At 33.6% G+C, this 20,392-nt stretch overlaps 4 protein-coding genes across 7 annotated transcripts in view; 2 read left to right on the forward strand and 2 right to left on the reverse strand.

The window, feature by feature from the left end:
• The window catches only part of LOC115234954, a 10,931-nt gene extending 10,112 nt beyond the window's left edge, over nt 1-819 (reverse strand). The window contains exon 1 of the mRNA XM_029806381.1: nt 559-819. Coding sequence (XP_029662241.1) covers nt 559-616 — 58 coding nt within the window. The 5' untranslated portion in view covers nt 617-819. The remainder of the gene's footprint in view (nt 1-558) is intronic.
• Nucleotides 820-1,826: 1,007 nt separating this feature from the next.
• LOC115234955 (E3 ubiquitin-protein ligase Su(dx)) lies at nt 1,827-9,114 on the forward strand. 2 transcript variants are annotated; one of them, XM_029806384.1, is made up of 12 exons: nt 1,827-1,859; nt 2,874-3,010; nt 3,611-4,039; nt 4,215-5,715; nt 5,791-6,022; nt 6,162-6,469; nt 6,561-6,803; nt 7,180-7,339; nt 7,485-7,759; nt 7,850-8,075; nt 8,255-8,351; nt 8,494-9,114. In XM_029806384.1, exons 2-12 carry the CDS (start codon nt 2,953-2,955, stop codon nt 8,664-8,666), a joined length of 3,702 nt encoding a protein of 1,233 aa, XP_029662244.1. In that variant the 5' UTR covers nt 1,827-1,859; nt 2,874-2,952; the 3' UTR covers nt 8,667-9,114. The 2 variants fall into 2 exon arrangements, with proteins under 2 accessions (XP_029662244.1, XP_029662243.1); XM_029806383.1 differs by lacking the exon at nt 1,827-1,859 and adding an exon at nt 1,892-2,320.
• Nucleotides 9,115-9,417: 303 nt separating this feature from the next.
• On the reverse strand, nt 9,418-12,856 carry LOC115234958. Of its 2 annotated transcripts, none has more exons than XM_029806389.1 (6): nt 12,671-12,856; nt 12,058-12,144; nt 11,862-11,986; nt 11,604-11,742; nt 11,233-11,513; nt 9,418-9,760 (listed from the first exon to the last, which is right to left on the reverse strand). In XM_029806389.1, exons 1-6 carry the CDS (start codon nt 12,736-12,738, stop codon nt 9,756-9,758), a joined length of 705 nt encoding a protein of 234 aa, XP_029662249.1. In that variant the 5' UTR covers nt 12,739-12,856; the 3' UTR covers nt 9,418-9,755. The 2 variants fall into 2 exon arrangements, with proteins under 2 accessions (XP_029662249.1, XP_029662248.1); XM_029806388.1 differs by lacking the exon at nt 9,418-9,760 and adding an exon at nt 10,857-11,078.
• Nucleotides 12,857-13,485: 629 nt separating this feature from the next.
• Nucleotides 13,486-20,034, forward strand: LOC115234956 (guanine nucleotide-binding protein subunit alpha homolog). Of its 2 annotated transcripts, none has more exons than XM_029806385.1 (6): nt 13,486-14,564; nt 16,153-16,389; nt 17,114-17,374; nt 17,504-17,554; nt 17,737-17,954; nt 18,053-20,034. In XM_029806385.1, the coding sequence occupies exons 2-6, from the start codon at nt 16,174-16,176 to the stop codon at nt 18,408-18,410; spliced, it is 1,104 nt and encodes a 367-aa protein (XP_029662245.1). In that variant the 5' UTR covers nt 13,486-14,564; nt 16,153-16,173; the 3' UTR covers nt 18,411-20,034. The 2 variants fall into 2 exon arrangements, with proteins under 2 accessions (XP_029662245.1, XP_029662246.1); XM_029806386.1 differs by lacking the exon at nt 13,486-14,564 and adding an exon at nt 14,843-15,314.
• Nucleotides 20,035-20,392: the final 358 nt, after the last annotated feature.

Below are 20,392 nucleotides of genomic sequence, written 5' to 3' on the forward strand. Positions count from 1 at the left end.
TAATACATAACAAAAAAAAATAAAAAAATAATAAATATGAGAATTATATATGTATATATAGTATATATTAAATAAAATAATTGTAATCATGATAAATTCTGTCAAAATACAAAATTAGTATTAGATCTGTCTACGAGATAAAAACAACAGCAAAATCTTCAAAAATCGAGCATTACAAGAAAATGACATTCATCGTCGTTAATTAGAGATTCGTTTAATGAATCGTTTAATCTCAATCGATTAAATTTCATCGGGAGCACAGGAAATCATATAAAAATTGCGCAACAAAGATCGAACGAGCAAATGAATGAATGAACGAATGAATGAATGAACGAATGAGTGAATGAAAGCAGTCCTTTACACGCATTAATAAACCGATAGGCCGATGGAAAGGGTGAAGAGCAGCGGGTGGGAGCAGGGAAGGGTACACGCGGAGAGAATGGATTTTCTCACGCACATACACACACACAAAATTGAATAGGATTCCGACATGTCTTTTGCGGCACTGCCCGTTTTTCCCACAATCTTAAACGCGCTAATAAAACATTCTCGTCGCACCTTTCAGCCACTCGCACACCTGATCCGTCTTCCACTCGGCTACATTGACATACGCCATGAGAGAGAAAAAGAAAGAGAGAGATCCGATTGTATATCCCGAGATAAGGTTACGATAAGTCCGCGGTCGTTCTGCCAATTTTCTCTCGCCGTTGATATGTAATTCGATTCTATAATGATAGGCACACGACCACACGAGCCCGCGTGTCAATACGACGCGCGCGCAATACACACTGACAGATACGCGCAGTGTAGAGAAACCGTGGGACAAAACTGCGCACTGCGCCCTGCGCACATGCGCCAAACGTCAGGCCATAGACATAGTATATCTAGACCGAGCGTTTGCCTTTGTTTAAAGAGTGGGGATAAAGATACCCGTAGAAAAGGATATACTCTGTTTCGTGCCCCTTGCGTTCTCTCTCGCTCGCATGTAGCATAGCGTACTCTTTCGCTATGCTACATGCCCTTTTCTACGTGCACTTTGGCCCTCACTCCTCAACACTCGGTCTAGATATACTATGTCTATGCGTCAGGCCTTCAGTAACGTATATATTTTATTTATAATAAGAATATCGATTCTATAATTCAAGTGAAGGTGAAAATTACAAAAATAAGCGAATTTACTAGGCTTGGACCAATAAAATTATAAATTTTCTCATTTTTGTAATTTTTATTTTGACTTGAATTAGAGAATCGATATCAAGGGCACCATTAGTGCCGGTCTACAATAGGTGATTTAAGATTTAGCCTTTGTTGCCGGTCTACAATAAGTGATTTAAGCCTTAAGCCTTAAGAAATTGACTAATCACAGGCTTTAGGGAGAGGTCATTTGGACACAGTGCGATTGGACATAACCACTCATATCGACCTGTCTAGGGTAACTAGCACGATTGACCAATGAAAGAGCTTCATTTTTAACTGGCTAAAAACTATTGGGTCCAATTAATATACACCCGCCAATAATCATAATGCATGAATACCTAGATGCGATATATCCGATTTGAAAATGTCTAAACTTGAAGTGAAGGCGTTTCTGACGTTTTGTATAGTCGGATATACCAAATTCGCATTGGGCGCATTCAGCGGACTCAACAGTTGGGTAGCAATCGAACGTGATTGGTTCTTACTTTTAGAACCAACAAATCAACGTCGAGTGTTGACAAGACGATGCTCAACTGTTCATTTTAAAGAGAGAGACAACGTTTCACATGAGAGTTATCTCTTTCTGTCGCGATATGTTTCGATTGCTAGAACTCTTTCAGTATATATAGGAGAGTTCGGTGTGGTTGGTCCTTTACAACTTGGTAACTATCTTTATCTCTTTTCCAAAGATGTATCTCGGACAATAGTTGTCTTTATTGGTGAGCGTGACTGAGCTGTAAAAGCAAGACTTGTGAGTTTGCGACACGGCTTTTCGCGTGTGAATCAAAGTCGCGTAAATTTTGCGGATGGAAATATAGAGCATGCATATATCTAGCGCGAGAATCGCATTCCCGAAATTCTCTGTTTAGCAGCAGGATATTTTTCTAATTACAAAAAAAAACAGTGCGATTACTTTGCAGTGTTTCGAACAGGATACATAAAGAGACTCTACGTTTGACGTATGAAAAGATGGTGACCGATTGATATAGCAAGGTTTAATGATAACGCAAATCCCGAGTGTTTCCATTAATTTTCGCCGCGATAAGATCGTTAATCAAGCGAGGGATGGACGACGGCGGATCGTCGTTGGGGATATCGTGAATAGCCGGAGACATCGATTTCGGTTCGTATATCGGTTAGCTTAGGTAGTTACGAGCTATTTGTTCCTTTAGTCGGGATTCTTTCTGCGCAAAGAGTTTGCGAGAGTTCGTAAAGTGCGATAACATTTCGACGACGATCGTAAGATTAAACGTCGACGATCATGTAATTTCTCGATCGCTTTCGTAGATATATTTTTCGATCAAAAAAATTAATAGCACAGCTTTGCAATATCCGATATGTCAAATTGTATATAAGTTTAGGAATGCGTTCTGATAAGTTGTTTAAAAATATTCTTGGTCGTAATGCACTTAGATTTGTTAGAACAACTCAATTTGGACAAATATATTATATAATCGTGCTGAGATTACATCGTTTTTTAAAATAAGAAATATTTACAATTTTTTGTTTTCCTTAAACGATAGCAACAATTGTAATTATTTATGTTATTAATACATATGGATCTCACATTTGGTTGATGCAAATAATCTTAAAGAGAAAGAAAAAGACAAAGAAAATGATCTTAAAGAGATGGTTAATCTATAATTTTTTATTTATTAAACTTGTACTTGTTGCAGGTATTACAAAGGAGTAATTTGATAGAAGAATTATGAATTCTTTAAAGATATTATTTTGAATTATAATTAACTTTGTACAATGTCCCATTGCGAGGAAGAAGCAGTATCGCCTGGTTTTCACCAATTAAGTATAACAAGTAAGTAACCTGAAGTTTTGGATGCGATAAGCGGTATATAAGACGTGCATCATCTCTCAATATTCATAAACAAATTCTCGTTAAAAGATAAATACTACTCTGTACAAAAATTCCTGAAAACTTATATAGCAAATTTTGTGGTATTATTATAAACTTATATTATTTCTTGTCTTTTAAATACTCTTACATATATCATGCTATATTTTTGATTAAAAATCTTCTTATCTATTTAGATATACATACGTATACATTTGCAAGTCTTTACAACATTGATGTTGATCAGTTTATTAATTGTTGAATTATCAAAATAGAGAATCATTTATTTCATTATTCAGTTATGGTAATAATGTGTAATGGATTAATAAATAATAAATAATGGTCTATCTTTCCTTTTATTACATAGTATTTTATTATATATAATATTTAAATATAATTTTATTATATGTTGTTTTTTTTACAAATTTTTTTGTACTTTCGTGATCTTGTTCTGGAATTATTTTAAATTATTTTTTTATAACTATGGATAATGATACAAGATAACCTGAATTGCATAAGTTGAGTGCTTATCTATGTTAATAATGATATGTAATTTTATTTTAGTTGAAGCAGCAATATTAAGAAGTTCGACTTTCTTAAAGCCTAATCCATATATAGAGTTTTCAGTCGATGATAAAAGTCCTCGTAAAACAGAAGTATCAAAGTCTACGTATCAGCCAAAATGGAACGAAGAATTTACTATACTTGTCACACCATATTCGCAATTGCACTTTCGACTGCTTGACCATAGTACATTTCGCAAAGATGCATTAATAGGAGAAAAACGGATAAGCCTATTCCAAGTTTTATCACATTATAATGGAAAATTAGAAAATTTAGAATTAACATTTGATTTAATGAGCGAGAGCAAGCATGATTCTCAATTGTGCAAAGTTGGTGAATTGATTACGGTATTTGATGGACTTAGAATTGATACTACTAATGAGGCACCGGTAAATATTAATGAGCCACTTTGCCAAATACAATCGGATGGTAAGAAAAATTTTATTATAATTAATAAAAAAATTTCGTGGAAATCAGATATTAATATTTGTGAGACTGTAAAGCTTTGTTTTAAAAGAGAGATGTTCAAATGGAATGTTAATAATTTTATATCACAAGATTTTCTTTTCTATTTTTTGCTATATATCAGATTGCATTGTTTTAGGTGCCACAAACAATGATACAATGAATAATCGAAGTATTCTCAACGGTGGAGTCCGTGCGCGTATGAGATTGCATAGTTCAGATAGTCTTGCGCCGTCTATGTGTCGTTTGACAAATATCCATCTCAGTCCCAACTACAACAGTGGGAACAGTCAAACAAACAGCAACACAGCAAACATTGGATCTTCTACCACAATAGTTTCGAATGTGGACGGTACGTCGGGTAATAATGTTAGCAGCAGCAGCAGTCTCTCTGCAAACACTTTAATGAACGGGCACGCGATTCCAATAGCGGATAAATCTATGATGTCCCCGGCAAATCGGCATGCCGCAGACATACGAACTTTTGCAGGTAGATTGACTATTAAAGAGCAATCTCCGGCGTCGGCTAATTCGCCGGAAGGCCGAGTGTACAGGCGAGGCAGTTACGGCAATCCGGCGGAGCAGCAATCCGCGATGGCCAAATCGGATCTACGTAGTATGCCGCGATCGGAACAATCCTCTTCGATGATTTCCGGGCAGCAGACGTGCACGGCGGATGTCCGCGGCATTTTGCGACAAGATCAACCGATAGACAGTTCCAGTACTTCTCAGATCGACTTGAACGTGTCCCTACATGCAGACGCACGTGGTAGCGGTGGTGCTCTACGAATAGAACAACCGACTGTTATCCCGACTTCACCAGATGGTCGGGTAATGACACGATCGGAACACACGTTACGAATCGAACAACCGACAGTTGTTGCGACTCTACCAGATGGTCGTGTAGTGACACGAGCGGAACAATCGACTAGTGGCAACCACCTTGCGGATGATTTACGTGAAACGAGACAACCTACAGAACAGTCTACGAACGTTCGGCGGGTGAGTACAACAAATGAGGATCTACGTGCGATAAGACAACCGGAACAATCCATCGCGAGCAGCATTCGTGTATCTGAAGATATGCGTGGAATAAGACAGCAGACCGAACAATCGGCGAATAATATTCGTTTGAACGAAGATTCGAGAGGAATGAGGCAATCCGAGCAATCCGTTCGTACGGTCGAAGATTTACGCGCGGCAAGGCAACAACCTACAGAACAGTCTACAAGCGTACGCTTGCAGGAGGATTTACGAGTTCCTCGCGCAGAACAGTCGTTAAATGCGGATCTACGTGGTGTTTCACGTGGTGCTGGTCAACAAAACACGAATATTCTGCCAACAGACGGTCACCGCACCGCGTCGTCCGTCTCTCGATCGGAACAATCGGCGATGTTTTCCTTGCCCGACGGACGGACTATTTCTATCGCGGAACACATATCCTCCCCTGCCGCGATATCGGATCCTCGTTCTGGTGCATCGCGAATTCCGCAGACCGCAGTTGCGGTACCGGGTCAATCTATGGCTGCATCCGCGACAGCGCAACCAGGATCTTCGGTACTGCTCGCTGAAGATGTCGGTCATTCCGAAGAACCCTTACCGCCCGGTTGGGAAATGAGATACGATCTGTATGGGAGAAGGTAGATATATATTAAATATCTTTTAAAGCAAAATTTTTATATCTTTATCACGTTTTTCTTTGTTATTATTATTAGATATTACGTCGATCATAATACTCGAAGCACATCTTGGGAGAGACCTCAGCCTTTGCCTCCTGGATGGGAAGTTCGTCGGGATCCAAGAGGTAGAATCTATTACGTCGATCATAATACGAGAAGCACTACATGGCAAAGGCCAAATACAGAGCGATTACAACATTTCCAACATTGGCAAGGTGAAAGACAATATGTCGTTCAACAAGGCAATCAAAGGTTTCTTTATCCTCAGGTAAATATGTGAATTGATTAACTTAAAAAAATAATAAATAAAATTCTTTAAATCTGTCTAAAGGGATGGAAAAAAAGATTTGAGAGTTTCATATAAAATTTGAACTAATTACAATTATTATATTATTATATTATTATAGGCTCATGGAAGTCAAGTTGCTGCGGGTCCGTCAACGTCCGTGGCCGACGATGACGATGCTCTGGGACCATTACCGGCCGGCTGGGAAAGACGAAAGCAACCAGAGGGAAGAGTTTATTATGTAAATCATAAGAACAGAACCACGCAGTGGGAGGATCCTCGAACGCAGGGTCAGGAAACTGGATTGGATGAACCACCGTTGCCGGACGGCTGGGAAATACGATTAACAGAAGATGGGGTCCGTTATTTTGTCGATCACAACACCCGAACGACAACGTTTCAAGATCCAAGACCTGGTGCACCTAAGGGGTTTGTTATTGAAATATATTATGTCAAGTTGACGCGCTATTCAACATTGGAAAGATTAGATCATCATATATTTTGTTCTTCTCTTGTGCAGCCCCAAAGGTGTATATCGTGTTCCACGAGCATACGAGAGATCATTCCGATGGAAATTGTCTCAGTTCCGGTTCTTATGTCAAACTAACGCGCTGCCTAACCATATTAAGATTAGCGTTAGTCGGCAGACATTGTTCGAGGATTCTTATCATCAAATAATGAATGCAGAAGCTTTCGCGCTAAGACGGCGATTATACATAATATTTAAAGGAGAAGAGGGTCTGGACTATGGAGGTGTATCTAGGTATGTGATACATGCAAAAAATTTATACAGTCGACATTTTTTGTATTCTAAAACTTTTGTCTCCTATTCTTTTATATTTTAATATGGCATATGTCTAGAATAAAAATATTGTTCTGTCTTTGCTTTCTTATTTTGATACATAATTACATTAGCAAAGTACTTAGCAAAGTGAGAACAGCACAAATGAAGAATACTAGTTTAAAAGAAAACTGCTAATTTGGAATAAAAGAAAATAGAGAAATACTAGAAAATTTAAAGAAATCGACTGTGTAATGGTTTTTATTGTATGTTAATGTACAAAGAGCCTTCCTCGCAATATTTATTATTTGGTTTTATTGTAAGAAAAATTAAAAGAAAGCATTTGTGTGATTTTCAGAGAATGGTTTTTCTTACTGAGCCACGAAGTTTTGAATCCGATGTACTGCCTATTCGAATATGCCAATAAAAGCAATTATAGTTTGCAAATAAATCCAGCATCATATGTCAATCCTGATCATTTGCAATATTTCAAATTTATTGGCAGGTTTATTGCAATGGTATGATCTCTTATTTCATAGATAATGATCTATATCTCTTTTCAGGTCTTTTTTTAAATCTTTTTTAGATAATGATTTAGTTTTCTTCTATATATACTATTTTATACAAAAATAATTGTATGGAGACATTATCTTATCTTTTCAGGCTCTTTATCATGGCCGATTCATATATAGTGGATTTACAATGCCGTTTTACAAACGCATGTTGAATAAAAAATTAGTCATGAAGGATATAGAATCCATTGATCCAGAATTTTATAAATCTCTTGTATGGATTAAGGAAAATAACATTGACGAGTGCGGCCTAGAATTGTATTATAGTGTGGATTTCGAGATTCTTGGTCAAGTAATACATCATGAGTTAAAGGATGGTGGTGATAAAGTTAGAGTAGGTGAAGACAATAAGGAAGAATATATCAGGTATAACTTCTTTCCAATAATAGACGATTGCAATTGTACATCTGCAAAAAAGCACAATTTTAATCTTGAACATATTTACATCTTTGACAGGTTAATGACAGAATGGAGAATGACAAGGGGCATAGAGGAACAAACAAAAGCATTTTTGGAAGGCTTCAATTCAGTTGTACCTCTCGAATGGCTGAAATATTTCGATGAACGCGAACTAGAACTTATGCTTTGTGGGATGCAGGAAATAGATGTCGAAGACTGGCAACGCAATACTATTTATAGACATTACACTCGTAATAGTAAACAGATTCTGTGGTTTTGGCAGGTTTGTTAAATATTCTTGTCTTATTCTAAATGCGAATTGGGTAGAAAAAAAAATTTATTTATAATTCAATATAATTACAGTGAGAAACCTTAATGCAAAGATATAAAATGTTTTGTAGTTATTATTATTATTAATTATTACTCAATATTATATTTAAATATTTGCTATTTGTTTTTCAGTTTGTAACAAGAACAGATAGTGAAAAAAGGGCTAGACTATTGCAGTTTGTAACTGGTACTTGCCGTGTACCTGTTGGTGGATTTGCCGAATTAATGGGTAAGAGATAGTTACTTTTTTCTTATGAAAATATAGAAATAGATCGACAATATTCGCTTATTAAATGAAATTATATTTAGCAATTAAAATAGTAGTTGAATCTTTTATATAAATAATTGTATTTTATTATGTTGTATTACAGGAAGCAATGGTCCGCAAAGATTTTGTATTGAAAAATTTGGAAAGGATACCTGGTTGCCAAGATCACATACTTGTTTCAATAGATTAGACTTGCCACCCTACAAAAGTTATGACCAATTGGTGGAGAAATTAAACTATGCGATTGAAGAAACAGAAGGTTTTGGCCAAGAATAATTGTAATAATGCTAATTAATGGTATATAGTAGGTATGCTACATATTATGTATAGTGGATGATATACGAACAAAATTTAGAATAGCACTACAAATCAATGGTAAAATGGAGTTTATGCTACATCTGAAATTTGTTGGGGATAACTATTATATATTAACAGAGTAAAAGTTGCAAATAATTAAAGATGTTTATAAGTACGTTGCTTGAAAGATTTGTATGAGGCATCGTAATAACTTTATGCAAAGATAACATAATAATCTAAATTAATATCAATATATTCGAACCTATTTCATATCTTATTGACATTTTCTACTTGTAATACATAAAAATGGTATAAAACGTTAATAAGACATGAAATTTAATAAAGTTCATAATACATACATGTATATGTATATATGTATGTGCATATGTATGTATATATAAATATAATAGAGAAAATTAGATGATAATATGTATGTACAATTTGTTTCTCTTTGTAACATATGCACGCATCAACCAAAACAAATTATTTCAATGTTTTAAAAAATTGATTTATCTTTATTTAAAGAAAGATAATATGTATAATAGAATATTGTAACCCAGTTTATATACAATGCAACTTACCAATTTGTGTTTGTTACAATTTACAAGTCATAATTCTATACAAAAACAATTGAAATTTATGTATTATATATTATTATAATATCTTACTATATTTTAATATATTTTAAAGCCTAAATATAGATTTAAAAAATTCTTTCTCTTTCATAATATATACTGTACATATTAAATTTATTAATAATTATGATACATGCACACACATAACGTGTTATAGATGATCAACAATTTTACCCTGGGAAGAGTAAAATTCCACAGGTAAATTGTGGCAATAATTATCTTTTCTATATAGCAGATATTAAAATTATATCTGTATTTAGACAGATAATAGATATCTGCTACATATAAATAGCCAACCAAAATAAGAAAGCCAATTATTTTTATCATTTAGTATTTGTCGTATATACTCCATGTTAGTGTTATCATTTATGAGACCTATTGATTGGCATATTGCATGTTGCCTTTGAAATGTGTGTGTAACACATGTGTGAAGTTACCCTGAAAAAAATATGTCAAATATTTTTTAATGTATTTTACAACACAACGAAAATATTAAGACTCCTGGGATTGTGATCTTAAACTTATGTATTTGTTTATTAATAATTTGTATACACACACAACATATCTATGCAGTGTACACATAATTATTTGTGTTTGCGATTGTGTAAAGATGTGTATAATGCATTAGAAATTTATTTAAATATATACGAAATATCTGGTTTATGAAGATTGATATAAGATTTATTTATGCATTATCGGACTATTGAAATAGAAATAGAAAAGTGGTATATGCCACTTGTCATATTATTTACGCTTAGACATTTTTTTCTGAAAGCAAAAAACATGTAAATTGGATTGAAAATGTTTTGCATAAGATCTATTCTTGCAATGTGCTTAATATGTTGCTATCATAGTTTAATACCATTATATTCTTTTATATTGTCTTGTAATTTTTTATTGCATGCATTTTATTTTATAATATTTTTAATATTTTATTTGTTTTTAACATATAGAAGAAGAAAATGAAAAAGCAATGTCATTTCATAAATTTAGAATTAGAAAAACTACTTTATTTTGGAAGCCCTATATGCATATAAAATTACAAAACAATTACAAAATTAAAATTATATAAATCAAATCATTTGTGTACATTGTTGTCTCTCTTTATACAAAGAGTAAAAATTTTAATATTTGAATATTTATTTCAAAAAATTTATTTTAAAAAAACGTTCAAAATCAGTATAGCTTTAAATGTGTGCAGATACACTTGTGCTGCACGTGGTATGTGGGTATTATGATTATCCAATTATATATATACCTAATAATAGATAATAAATAAATAATATGTAATAATTGAGGTTGTCATACAATGTAAAGACAAGTCAAATTTTTAGCAGTGATAATATCGCTCATCATTTCCGACGACTTTTTTTTTCCAAGTGAGAGAGAATTTGATTGTGTAAACTTGAAAAAAATATTTCTTTACATAAATTATAAATTTTATTAAACATGTATATGTATATAATATATATGTACAGAATATTAATCCATGAAATAAAGAAATTTACAATTAGAAATAAAAATTAAATACTACCTTTGATTTTAATAATTTATTGAATATAGATTACAAAGGAGAGGCATATTTCAGCTATTAGGAAAGGGAGACTATTATTTTCTATTTACTTCATTTTCTACTATAATTTGGGGTTGGGACCAAAAAACTTTTCCCATGGAAAGCGATTTAAAGTCGTATCATGGCCGTCTATGTTATCATTTATGGAAGGTGCCCACTTTCGCGTGAAATCTTTAAGTTCGCCTGTAATTTTTTTGCAAAATTTCTCTTTGTATTAATTACATTATGGCAATTAGTTGAATTTAAATATTATCCAGATATATATTAAATATTTTATTCAGTTTATATATATATATATATATTTTAATTTAGTATTTTTTCTTTTTTTAATACTTACTTTCATCCATATTAAACAAATCCTCGGACTTTGTTTCGACACCATTTTTATCTTTTTTTGTAGTGACGATATATTTTTTGTCACCTATTTCTCTTGACACTATCGTCTCCTCATTACCTTCATTGTCTCTAATTACTTGCTTTTGTTCTATAGTTCCATCAGATCTACGAATAATCTCTTTTCTAACAGACCGTCCAATTGAAAAACTACGTGGTACAAAAGGTTTTACTGTTTCTACATTCCCTTTGTTCCACATTCTCGAAAATTCTTCTGCAGTAATCCTATATAATAATGAGTAATATTACATTAAACATCTCAGATAATATAGATAAACGAAAAAATATATATACATATATATATTTGGTGCTTACTTTCCATCTAAATCTGTATCTATTTTCTGTTCAGGTGATATATCTGTGACAGGTGCATCAGGATAAGATTTCAGCACTTTGTCACGTAAATTATCATTTTTTTCAGGTGCAAATGGTAATGCTTTAATAGCTTCATCTCCTGTAAGAATCATTCATTTGGAATAATGTGTTAAGAAGATTTCTATGTTTTTCATAATCATTTAAATAAAACTCTACATACTCCAACTATATGATAGATTTTATGCAAAATGGACGTACCAAAAAATCCATTATTAAATCCAAAAAAGAAATTTTTTAACATATTATCCATCTGGGATTCAAAGTAACGTGTCATTTCAAGTGGCTCGCTAAAGATGCTAAAGTGCATGCCACTTCTAGGATGCCTAGAAAACAATAAAAAATTAAAGATAAATTCTATAGATATTGATAGATAGAAAAATATTTTCTCCTTTACCTAAAATCATCTATGTCGTCATCATCCTCGTCGCTCTGCCAAATTGGATTTCGAAAACTGTCTCTATACGAATCATCATTGCCAAGCCTAAAATGATTAATTGCATCTTAAAATTATACAATCTTGCTGTTCTATTCTCTGATATTGTTAAATATAATATAACAAAATAGATAATGTGACAGAGGAAATGAAGAAGAGAGAGAAAAATGTTATATATTAGATTTCGTAATTTTTTTGCAAAATATATATACTTTTTCTGAACTACATTTATTAGAAATTAATTAAACAAGAATAGAAGTAATTTTGAATTTGGATAAACTGATCAAGTAAAATTCTATTTATCATTGATAGTATTAAGTATCATATGTGTAAATTAATACAAATTTCATACAAATTTATCAAAGAATTTGTGTAATCGATATGGATTATGCAATTTTTAATACATTGTAGTATAAGAAGTAACGAAAGAAACATTTTAATCCCAGGTTTTATACAATCAATATTATGAAATATAAAACTTTTTGACATGTATATAAACATCTAGAATGATCTACGATGCGAAATATATATATATACATATTAATATATATCGCAAAATATATTAAAATCTTACCCGCTTGTGCCAGGCTCGTTGCGACGGTTCGTACCGAGAAAATTTCGAAAAAAGTCGAAGAATGACATTCCTAAAAAAAAAAGCAGAAGGCTATGAACGAAGACCTCTAATCACATCGCATCACGCAATTGACACAAACTACACCTACAACGAAGTTGCATCACGTTCACGCAATGTTGCCAATCATTATAAAAATTTCCCCCCAAAGAGTCAATCAAAATCCCCTCAAAAAACCCTAAAAATATATTTTTGATAATAAAATGTCAATTTAATATTTTTCCTCTGAAAACATCAATGATTTTACTTGTTTGATGATAAATAAGTATTTATTAAATGAAACAAGTATATAGTAATATAAAAATTTTATTTATTACTAATAAAATTTAGAATCACACAGTGAAAAAAATCTTTTTCATTATTAGATAGAAATATCTAATCAATTATTATTTGTTAAATCTTGTGTCCACGATGCTAGGGGGCCTATTACAATTTTTGAAACAAAGTGAAAATTACAAAAGTGAAAAAATACACTAGAGTATTCACAATTTCATTTGTCGAAATCTAGTAAATCTGTTCATTTTTGTAATTTTCACCTCGTTTCAAGAACCGTAAGTAATTGAGGATTAAAGATTGAAATTTGATCAATCAGGACAAAGAAATTTTGGTTCCTTTTGTCCTGATTAGTCAAATTTCAATCTTTAATCTTCAATCTTCAATTTTCAATATGTAGTCTGATACGGGCATAATAGGCCCCCAGTATATGGAATTTAATTTAGTGACAACATACTTTTTTTTCACGCATGCGCGAAAAAAAGAGCACGTCTATCAACACTTCAGTCCAACTCGGTCGGTCACAGTATTTAATAGTGGTAGAAAACGAGTAGTTGGTAGATATTGAGAAATTAGAGCGGCATTTTTTGCTCCTCGAATTGTGTGGTTCATATGTTCGTGTCAACGCCGTTATCATGTAGCAATTAGCAGATATCTCGGTCACATTCATGATAAAATTATATATATATATAATTCAGCAACTTGTCATCAGCCATATCCATATTAGATTCTAACATTCCTGGACATTTCTGATTGGCCATTATTTTGTACGATTGCACATTCACGGGACTGGTACACCTTTATATTTACATCATGGTCGGTCGCATCAAGACATCGCACACGCGCACGTTAGCATGGGGGAAGGGGTGATGGGTGGCTTCGTCAAGAAGTCACCGATTTACACCGTGGTACTTTGTCCCAAAAGAGAACGGAAATCCATAGAGGAAGGAAGGAGGAAATTCGCTGACTGGTAGTCGGTAGATCTCAGATTCGAATTAATTCAAACCTTATCCCCCATATGCCTTTTAAGAGATTAAAAAAAAGAATATATATGTTATAAATCGCCCATTGTACATAAACGGTTACACCGTGATACTTCGTCCCAGAAGAGGACGAAAATCCATAAAGGAAGGAAGCACGGGGGAAAAGGTGTGTCGCGGAGCAAATAGGTCGACTTGCCGCTTCTTGGAAGCGAGAAGGAGGGGAAAAGAGAGAAAGAGAGAGAGAGAGAGGAAGAGAGAAAGAGAGTTAAGGCGGTGCAGCGAGCGAGACGTATCATAGCAATCACAGGCGGTCGTGACACACAAAACGTGATCACGAGGCGACGAGAGGAGCGCCGGTAATTACAGTGATTATCTAATCATGCCCAATTCGCGGGTCACCAGAGACGATTGCGCGAAGAAAGTGACAACGATGACATCGTTAGCGTGATTCCTTCCGCGTGTGTGTATCTTCGAGATGCTACGTGTAACTCCTTCGTCCTGCCATCGACGAGATATTCGAGACCGGATGGTCTTCTCGGATTTAGTGTGACTGGAAAAAAACTCGCTGCGTGCTACTGTAGGTAAGTAAATCTTTGCATTGTCGGTAATATAAAACTGTAATTTGGTACAATAAAATATTCATTTTGTTGTTCTTGAAGCAGTTACATGAAAGATCTATACATTTTCGCGATAATAAAACAATAGCTGGATGAACTAAAATAATTAATGAATGAAATAAATCGTGTAATTATTTTCAATGCAAACGGCCGGTAATGCCATCAATCTTCTATTATCTCCGGGCCCACTTGGTAGTCACGAAAATTTACCTAGGGTCAGCGATCTTTAATAATATCTCGTCGGTGGTTCTGCGTATATCGTAACCGGGTACTATACGTGTGTGGGTGAACGTGATATGCGGCTCGTTTGAAATCGATCGCGAAAAAGCCGCCCGCGTCGACGGGCGAGTGCGTGCACGACACTTGGTCCGCTTCTTGATGGTGGCGGTAGTGGTAATAGTATCGCCAAGTATCGCGCATTCCGGCCGGTTACACCTGGCCTGGCCGAGAAATGCAGTTCTGAATCGGCGATTCTCCCGATTCTCGGTTTGCGCGCGGGGGTGGGTGGTGGATGGCAGGCGGTGGCGGGTTGGATAGGTAGGGGGCTTGTCGTCGAAGATAGAACGTGCGTTCGATTGATACGCTCCGTTGTCACTTTGTCGAGAGACGAGATTGATTGTTTGCGGGTCAGAAAACGGATCGTAAAACGGAGCGACGTCGCGCAGGGAACGCCGGAAGGAGGACGAGACGAAAGCGAGGAAGGAAAGAGGGAAGGTAGTGTAAAATACTTTTCTTTCTTCCTCTATGGATTTCCGTCCTCTTCTGGGACAAAGTATCACGGTGTAACCGTTTATATACAACGGGCGAACATATATACTCTTTTTTTTTTTTTCAACCTCTTACGAGGCATATGGGGGATAAGGTTCGAACGGATTCGAACCTGGGGGATCTGCCGATTATCAGTCAGCGACTTCTGCACGAAGCCACGCATCACCCTCTAGGTGGTGTAAGATATTTCTCGAGCAGCAGAGGAGTACAGTTGTGAGGGAGGAAGAGGGTTAAGAGCCTAACCGAGCGAAGGAAAAATAACATGGTTCCACCAGGACTCTATCCCAGGACCTCCCTCTCAGCTGGCAACCGCTCTGCCACACAGCGCCCCATGCCACTGTATTCCCTTAGCTTGGTTATATATATATATTTTTCTTTGAATTTTACAGGAAGAAGCAGGATAGAGCAAGATGGCGAGCTCCTTAACGTGGTCGTGCTGCCTGCGTTTTAAATTCAGCTCAACCTCTTACGAGGCATATGGGGGATAAGGTTCGAACGGATTCGAACCTGGGGGATCTGCCGATTATCAGTCAGCGACTTCTGCACGAAGCCACGCATCACCCTCTAGGTGGTGTAAGATATTTCTCGAGCAGCAGAGGAGTACAGTTGTGAGGGAGGAAGAGGGTTAAGAGCCTAACCGAGCGAAGGAAAAATAACATGGTTCCACCAGGACTCTATCCCAGGACCTCCCTCTCAGCTGGCAACCGCTCTGCCACACAGCGCCCCATGCCACTGTATTCCCTTAGCTTGGTTATATATATATATTTTTCTTTGAATTTTACAGGAAGAAGCAGGATAGAGCAAGATGGCGAGCTCCTTAACGTGGTCGTGCTGCCTGCGTTTTAAATTCAGCCCAGAGGAGATCGAGCAACGTTACAAGAGCCAGGAGATCGACCGGATGCTGGAGAAGGATCGGCAGACGTTTCGCCGGCAAGTTAAGCTGCTGCTGCTCGGCGCGGGCGAGAGTGGCAAGTCGACATTCCTCAAACAGATGCGGATCATACATGGGATTAAGTTCGAGGTAAGATCCGAAGCATTCAGTTCATGCGTGTTCACACGGTCTGATCGATCTTTGCTGATCGGTTCTCGATCGTTCTAGAAACTGTTCCAACATCAGGAACACACATCTTGTGCAGAACATTCGGTTACTTGGTCTGCATTCAGTTAGCATTGGAATACTTAAATACTTGCGATTTTATTGCAATGTTTTGCTAATAATTGGTATTATAATCAATAGGAGAAAGTGTACGATAAAGTGTTCATAGGAATAAATATAGTAAATATAAAAAATGCATGTGTGATAAACACATATTTTGTTCTATAGCAAAATGTGTGAAAATTACAATAAATTTTACAAAGTTGTAAAAATAAGTATTGCAATTTAGTCGAAGACAGATTCTGTGTCGTATCACAAATTCAGTTATTTTATTACATTCTTTTATCGTATAAATAAATTGACGAATGCCAATACAGTCTAAATGTTATGTTGCTTTACAAATATAATCATAAATTCTTTACAGAACAATTTACTTATAAACAAATAATAGAGTTTTAAAATTGCAAATTATCTCAATAAAGATTAATGTTTACATTGTATACATATATATGTACATTTATTCTGTATATATATATGTGTAATTTGTGAATGAGTTCTTGTCTCATATATATCTATTTTAATGTCTTTTTGTCACAAGAGGTGTGTCTTTAATAAGAAATTTTTATAGGATTTGATATTTTTTTTTCAGCCTGAACTAGTTAAAGAATATCAACATGTAATCTACCAGAACATAATTAAAGGAATGAAGGTTTTGGTAGATGCTCGAGATAAGCTGAATATTCCCTGGGAGAATCCTAAGAATTATGATATCGGCTTTCAATTACTCAAGTTTGAAAATACTATGGTACTGGATACTAGATTATTTCTGCATTATGTACCAGGACTACAAAGTTTATGGAAGGATGCATCGATAAGAAGAGCATTTGACAGGCGAAGAGAATTTCAATTAGTAAGACTTTTTCGTATTAACAAATTTTACATAAAATATGTTATACATATCTGTATAATATTATTTATTTTTCTAATTGTTTTTTTAATTTTACATGTTGTATTTATACGTGCTATTTGATATTTTCAGAGTGATTCTGTCCAGTACTTCTTGGATAATCTTGATAGGATTGCGAGAGTGGTAATAATTTTTTTTTTTTTAACAAGTATAATATTCTATGTAATTAAGAAAATGTATAATTTACACAATGTTGTATATTTTCAATTTACTAAAGTAGAAAAGTATATTAATGCTTGTATATCATATTATTTTTAATTTAGATAATTGTTATTTACAGAATGTATAAGAAAAATATTTTTCAGGATTATACACCTACACATCAGGATATTTTACATTGTAGAAAGGCAACAAAAGGAATTTCTGAATTTGTAATACCAATTAACAATATCCCTTTTCTTTTTGTCGATGTTGGCGGTCAAAGATCTCAAAGGCAAAAATGGTACCAATGCTTTGATTGCGTGACTTCTATACTTTTTCTTGTATCATCGTCGGAATTTGACCAGGTCTTGTTGGAAGATAGGTATGTTTTATCTATGTTTATATAATTTATATATATAACATTTTTTTTTTTTTTTAAATAAGGTACAATAATGTTTGTATTTCAACTTAATCTTATAGGAGGACTAACAGATTGGAAGAATCTAGAAACATATTTGATACAATTGTGAACAATATGATATTCTGTGGTGTCTCTATTATTTTGTTTCTAAACAAAACGGATTTGCTTGATAAAAAAGTGAGGTCACAAGATACAAATGTCCGTTTGTACTTTCCACAATTCACGGGTGATCCACATTCCATGAAGGACGTGCAAAATTTTATCCTCGATATGTTTGTGTCGGTCAAGAGGGATCCAAGGAAGCCATTATTTCATCACTTTACTACTGCAGTAGACACGGAGAATATTAAAGTTGTCTTCAATGCCGTAAAGGATACTATTCTACATCGGAACTTAGAGTCATTGATGCTTCAATAATGACATAGAAACGAAGGAATTAAATACATAAAGCAGCTAGTAAAACAAAGGTACGCGGCAAAAATTTAATATTTAATATGTATCATTAATCCAATCTGTAGTTTTCGAGAAATATATTGCAATACACAGACTAGGTCAAAAAATGTTTTGATAAGACAATATATTATATATGAGTATGAATTGAATGTTTACCTACATATATATAAATATGTTTATAGTAAAAAAGAGAAAAACTGCCTGATGTAAAGATATATTAAAAATTTTGACTCTATATACACCATATATGTATACATATATTAAGATATATTTTCATTGTGCTTTTGATGAATATTGAATGGTTGTAAGGAGATTATTATACAAACTCTATTGTACATAACAATTTATATTCTATACGTTGTCAATAATTTCTATGATAATGAATTGACATACACACACACGCACACATATTTGTGTATAAAGAGGAGGATCAGTTGCAAATAATTCAGTTTAGGTTCTTATACTTGTATAGATATATCTGATTCAAATATACATACGCACAATGCTTTTCCCATGTGTGTATGATATAATATTTAAGATTATTACTGGTTATTAAACCAGAGTTTTTACTTAAAAACATGGATATAACTTATTTCTTATTTAAGATTAATTAACTATATTAACACACAGGATAAATTAAGTAACAAGAAAACCAAATACTAGGTCCAAGCCATATAAACCAAATAAAGATAACCAGTTTGTGTTCAAATTGCTGTGGAAAAAAGTTATTCATTTATTTCTTCTTTTTTGAAGAAACAATGCGATATTATTCAATATAATGCTATAGTCAAATCTTTGTATCTTGCATTCTATAAATTAAACTTTCTAGACTGCTGTTAAGTTATTGTCAAAAACTATAATATGATGATTGAAACTAAAATATGATGATTATATTAATCACAATTATTTTCTTTTTTGTATAATATAATGTTAATTGAAATTTTTTATCAATCCTGTATATATTTTAATATATATAAAGCTCACTTTCAAAAGAGTCTCGAATTTCCGACAAAATTTGGAATAGAATTCTATGTATGTATGCATGTATGTATGTATATGTATATATATATGTGTGTGTGTGTGTTTTAATATAAATAGAATTTTGTTACAAATTATAGATATCTAATGAGTTTAAAATACAGCAGTTGTTTTCCTTGAGTCAAATTGTGAGGTACAAAATTAATTATATATTTTAGAAACAGCAGTAAAATTTTAGTATAATTATATCATGTAATACAATTTTTCTATTCATCATAAATATTCTATTTGCCTGTCCTATAATTTTGATAACTGATCCTTTATTGGTTATTATACATTTGAGAGAAAATTCAAATAAAATAATCGATATTATCTTTTTCCACATTGCGCAAAAAATGTTTAATTTCTTATATTATTTATAGAAGGCCAGATTGAAACAGCAATTTGTATGAATTGTCTAATTTTGTTAGCATATTATAAATATAATATTGCATTTACATCTATACATGCATGCTTGTTTATAAATTTGGTTATCTTATGATTTGTGCAAATAGATGTCAGTGGAAAAATCTGACACAATCTGGACTGAACCATTGTGTTATACCAAAAATTCTGAAAAATGTAAGAAGTATATATTTTGTGTAATTTAAAATTACTGTCCAATTCTGTTTTTGGCAAAAAAAAGTTGTAATATCTTTTATATTACGTATATGCACATGAAATATATCCAAAGGTTTTATGTAATGGTATCAGTTAAGCCAAAGAAAATTCTATGTAGAATTCCAGGAAATTTCTACTTATATAATTTAGATTTTCATTACTTTATTTAATGATTCACAATATATCGATGTACATATTATGTTAGATATATATTTTCAAAAACATCATTACAGTTAAGCTGCACAAGCTATTCTTCAATTCTATAATTAAATCATTCATTACATAAAATCTTTGTTATTTTTAATTTG

The sequence above is a fragment of the Formica exsecta genome, unplaced genomic scaffold, assembly GCF_003651465.1.
Source record: "Formica exsecta isolate Colony F162 unplaced genomic scaffold, ASM365146v1 scaffold21, whole genome shotgun sequence".
Lineage (NCBI taxonomy): Eukaryota > Metazoa > Arthropoda > Insecta > Hymenoptera > Formicidae > Formica > Formica exsecta.

Coding starts and splice junctions, on each gene's coding strand:
- LOC115234955 (XM_029806384.1), top strand. CDS start 2,953: ATGTCCCATTGCGAGGAAGAAGCAGTATCGCCTGGTTTTCACCAATTA. Junction 6,023..6,161: donor AAAGGTTTCTTTATCCTCAG/GTAAATATGTGA, acceptor ATATTATTATAG/GCTCATGGAAGTCAAGTTGC. Junction 6,804..7,179: donor GACTATGGAGGTGTATCTAG/GTATGTGATACA, acceptor TGTGATTTTCAG/AGAATGGTTTTTCTTACTGA.
- LOC115234958 (XM_029806388.1), bottom strand. CDS start 12,738: ATGTCATTCTTCGACTTTTTTCGAAATTTTCTCGGTACGAACCGTCGC. Junction 12,145..12,670: donor AACGAGCCTGGCACAAGCGG/GTAAGATTTTAA, acceptor TAATCATTTTAG/GCTTGGCAATGATGATTCGT. Junction 11,514..11,603: donor GATACAGATTTAGATGGAAA/GTAAGCACCAAA, acceptor ATTATTATATAG/GATTACTGCAGAAGAATTTT.
- LOC115234956 (XM_029806385.1), top strand. CDS start 16,174: ATGGCGAGCTCCTTAACGTGGTCGTGCTGCCTGCGTTTTAAATTCAGC. Junction 16,390..17,113: donor TACATGGGATTAAGTTCGAG/GTAAGATCCGAA, acceptor TTTTTTTTTCAG/CCTGAACTAGTTAAAGAATA. Junction 17,375..17,503: donor GGCGAAGAGAATTTCAATTA/GTAAGACTTTTT, acceptor TGATATTTTCAG/AGTGATTCTGTCCAGTACTT.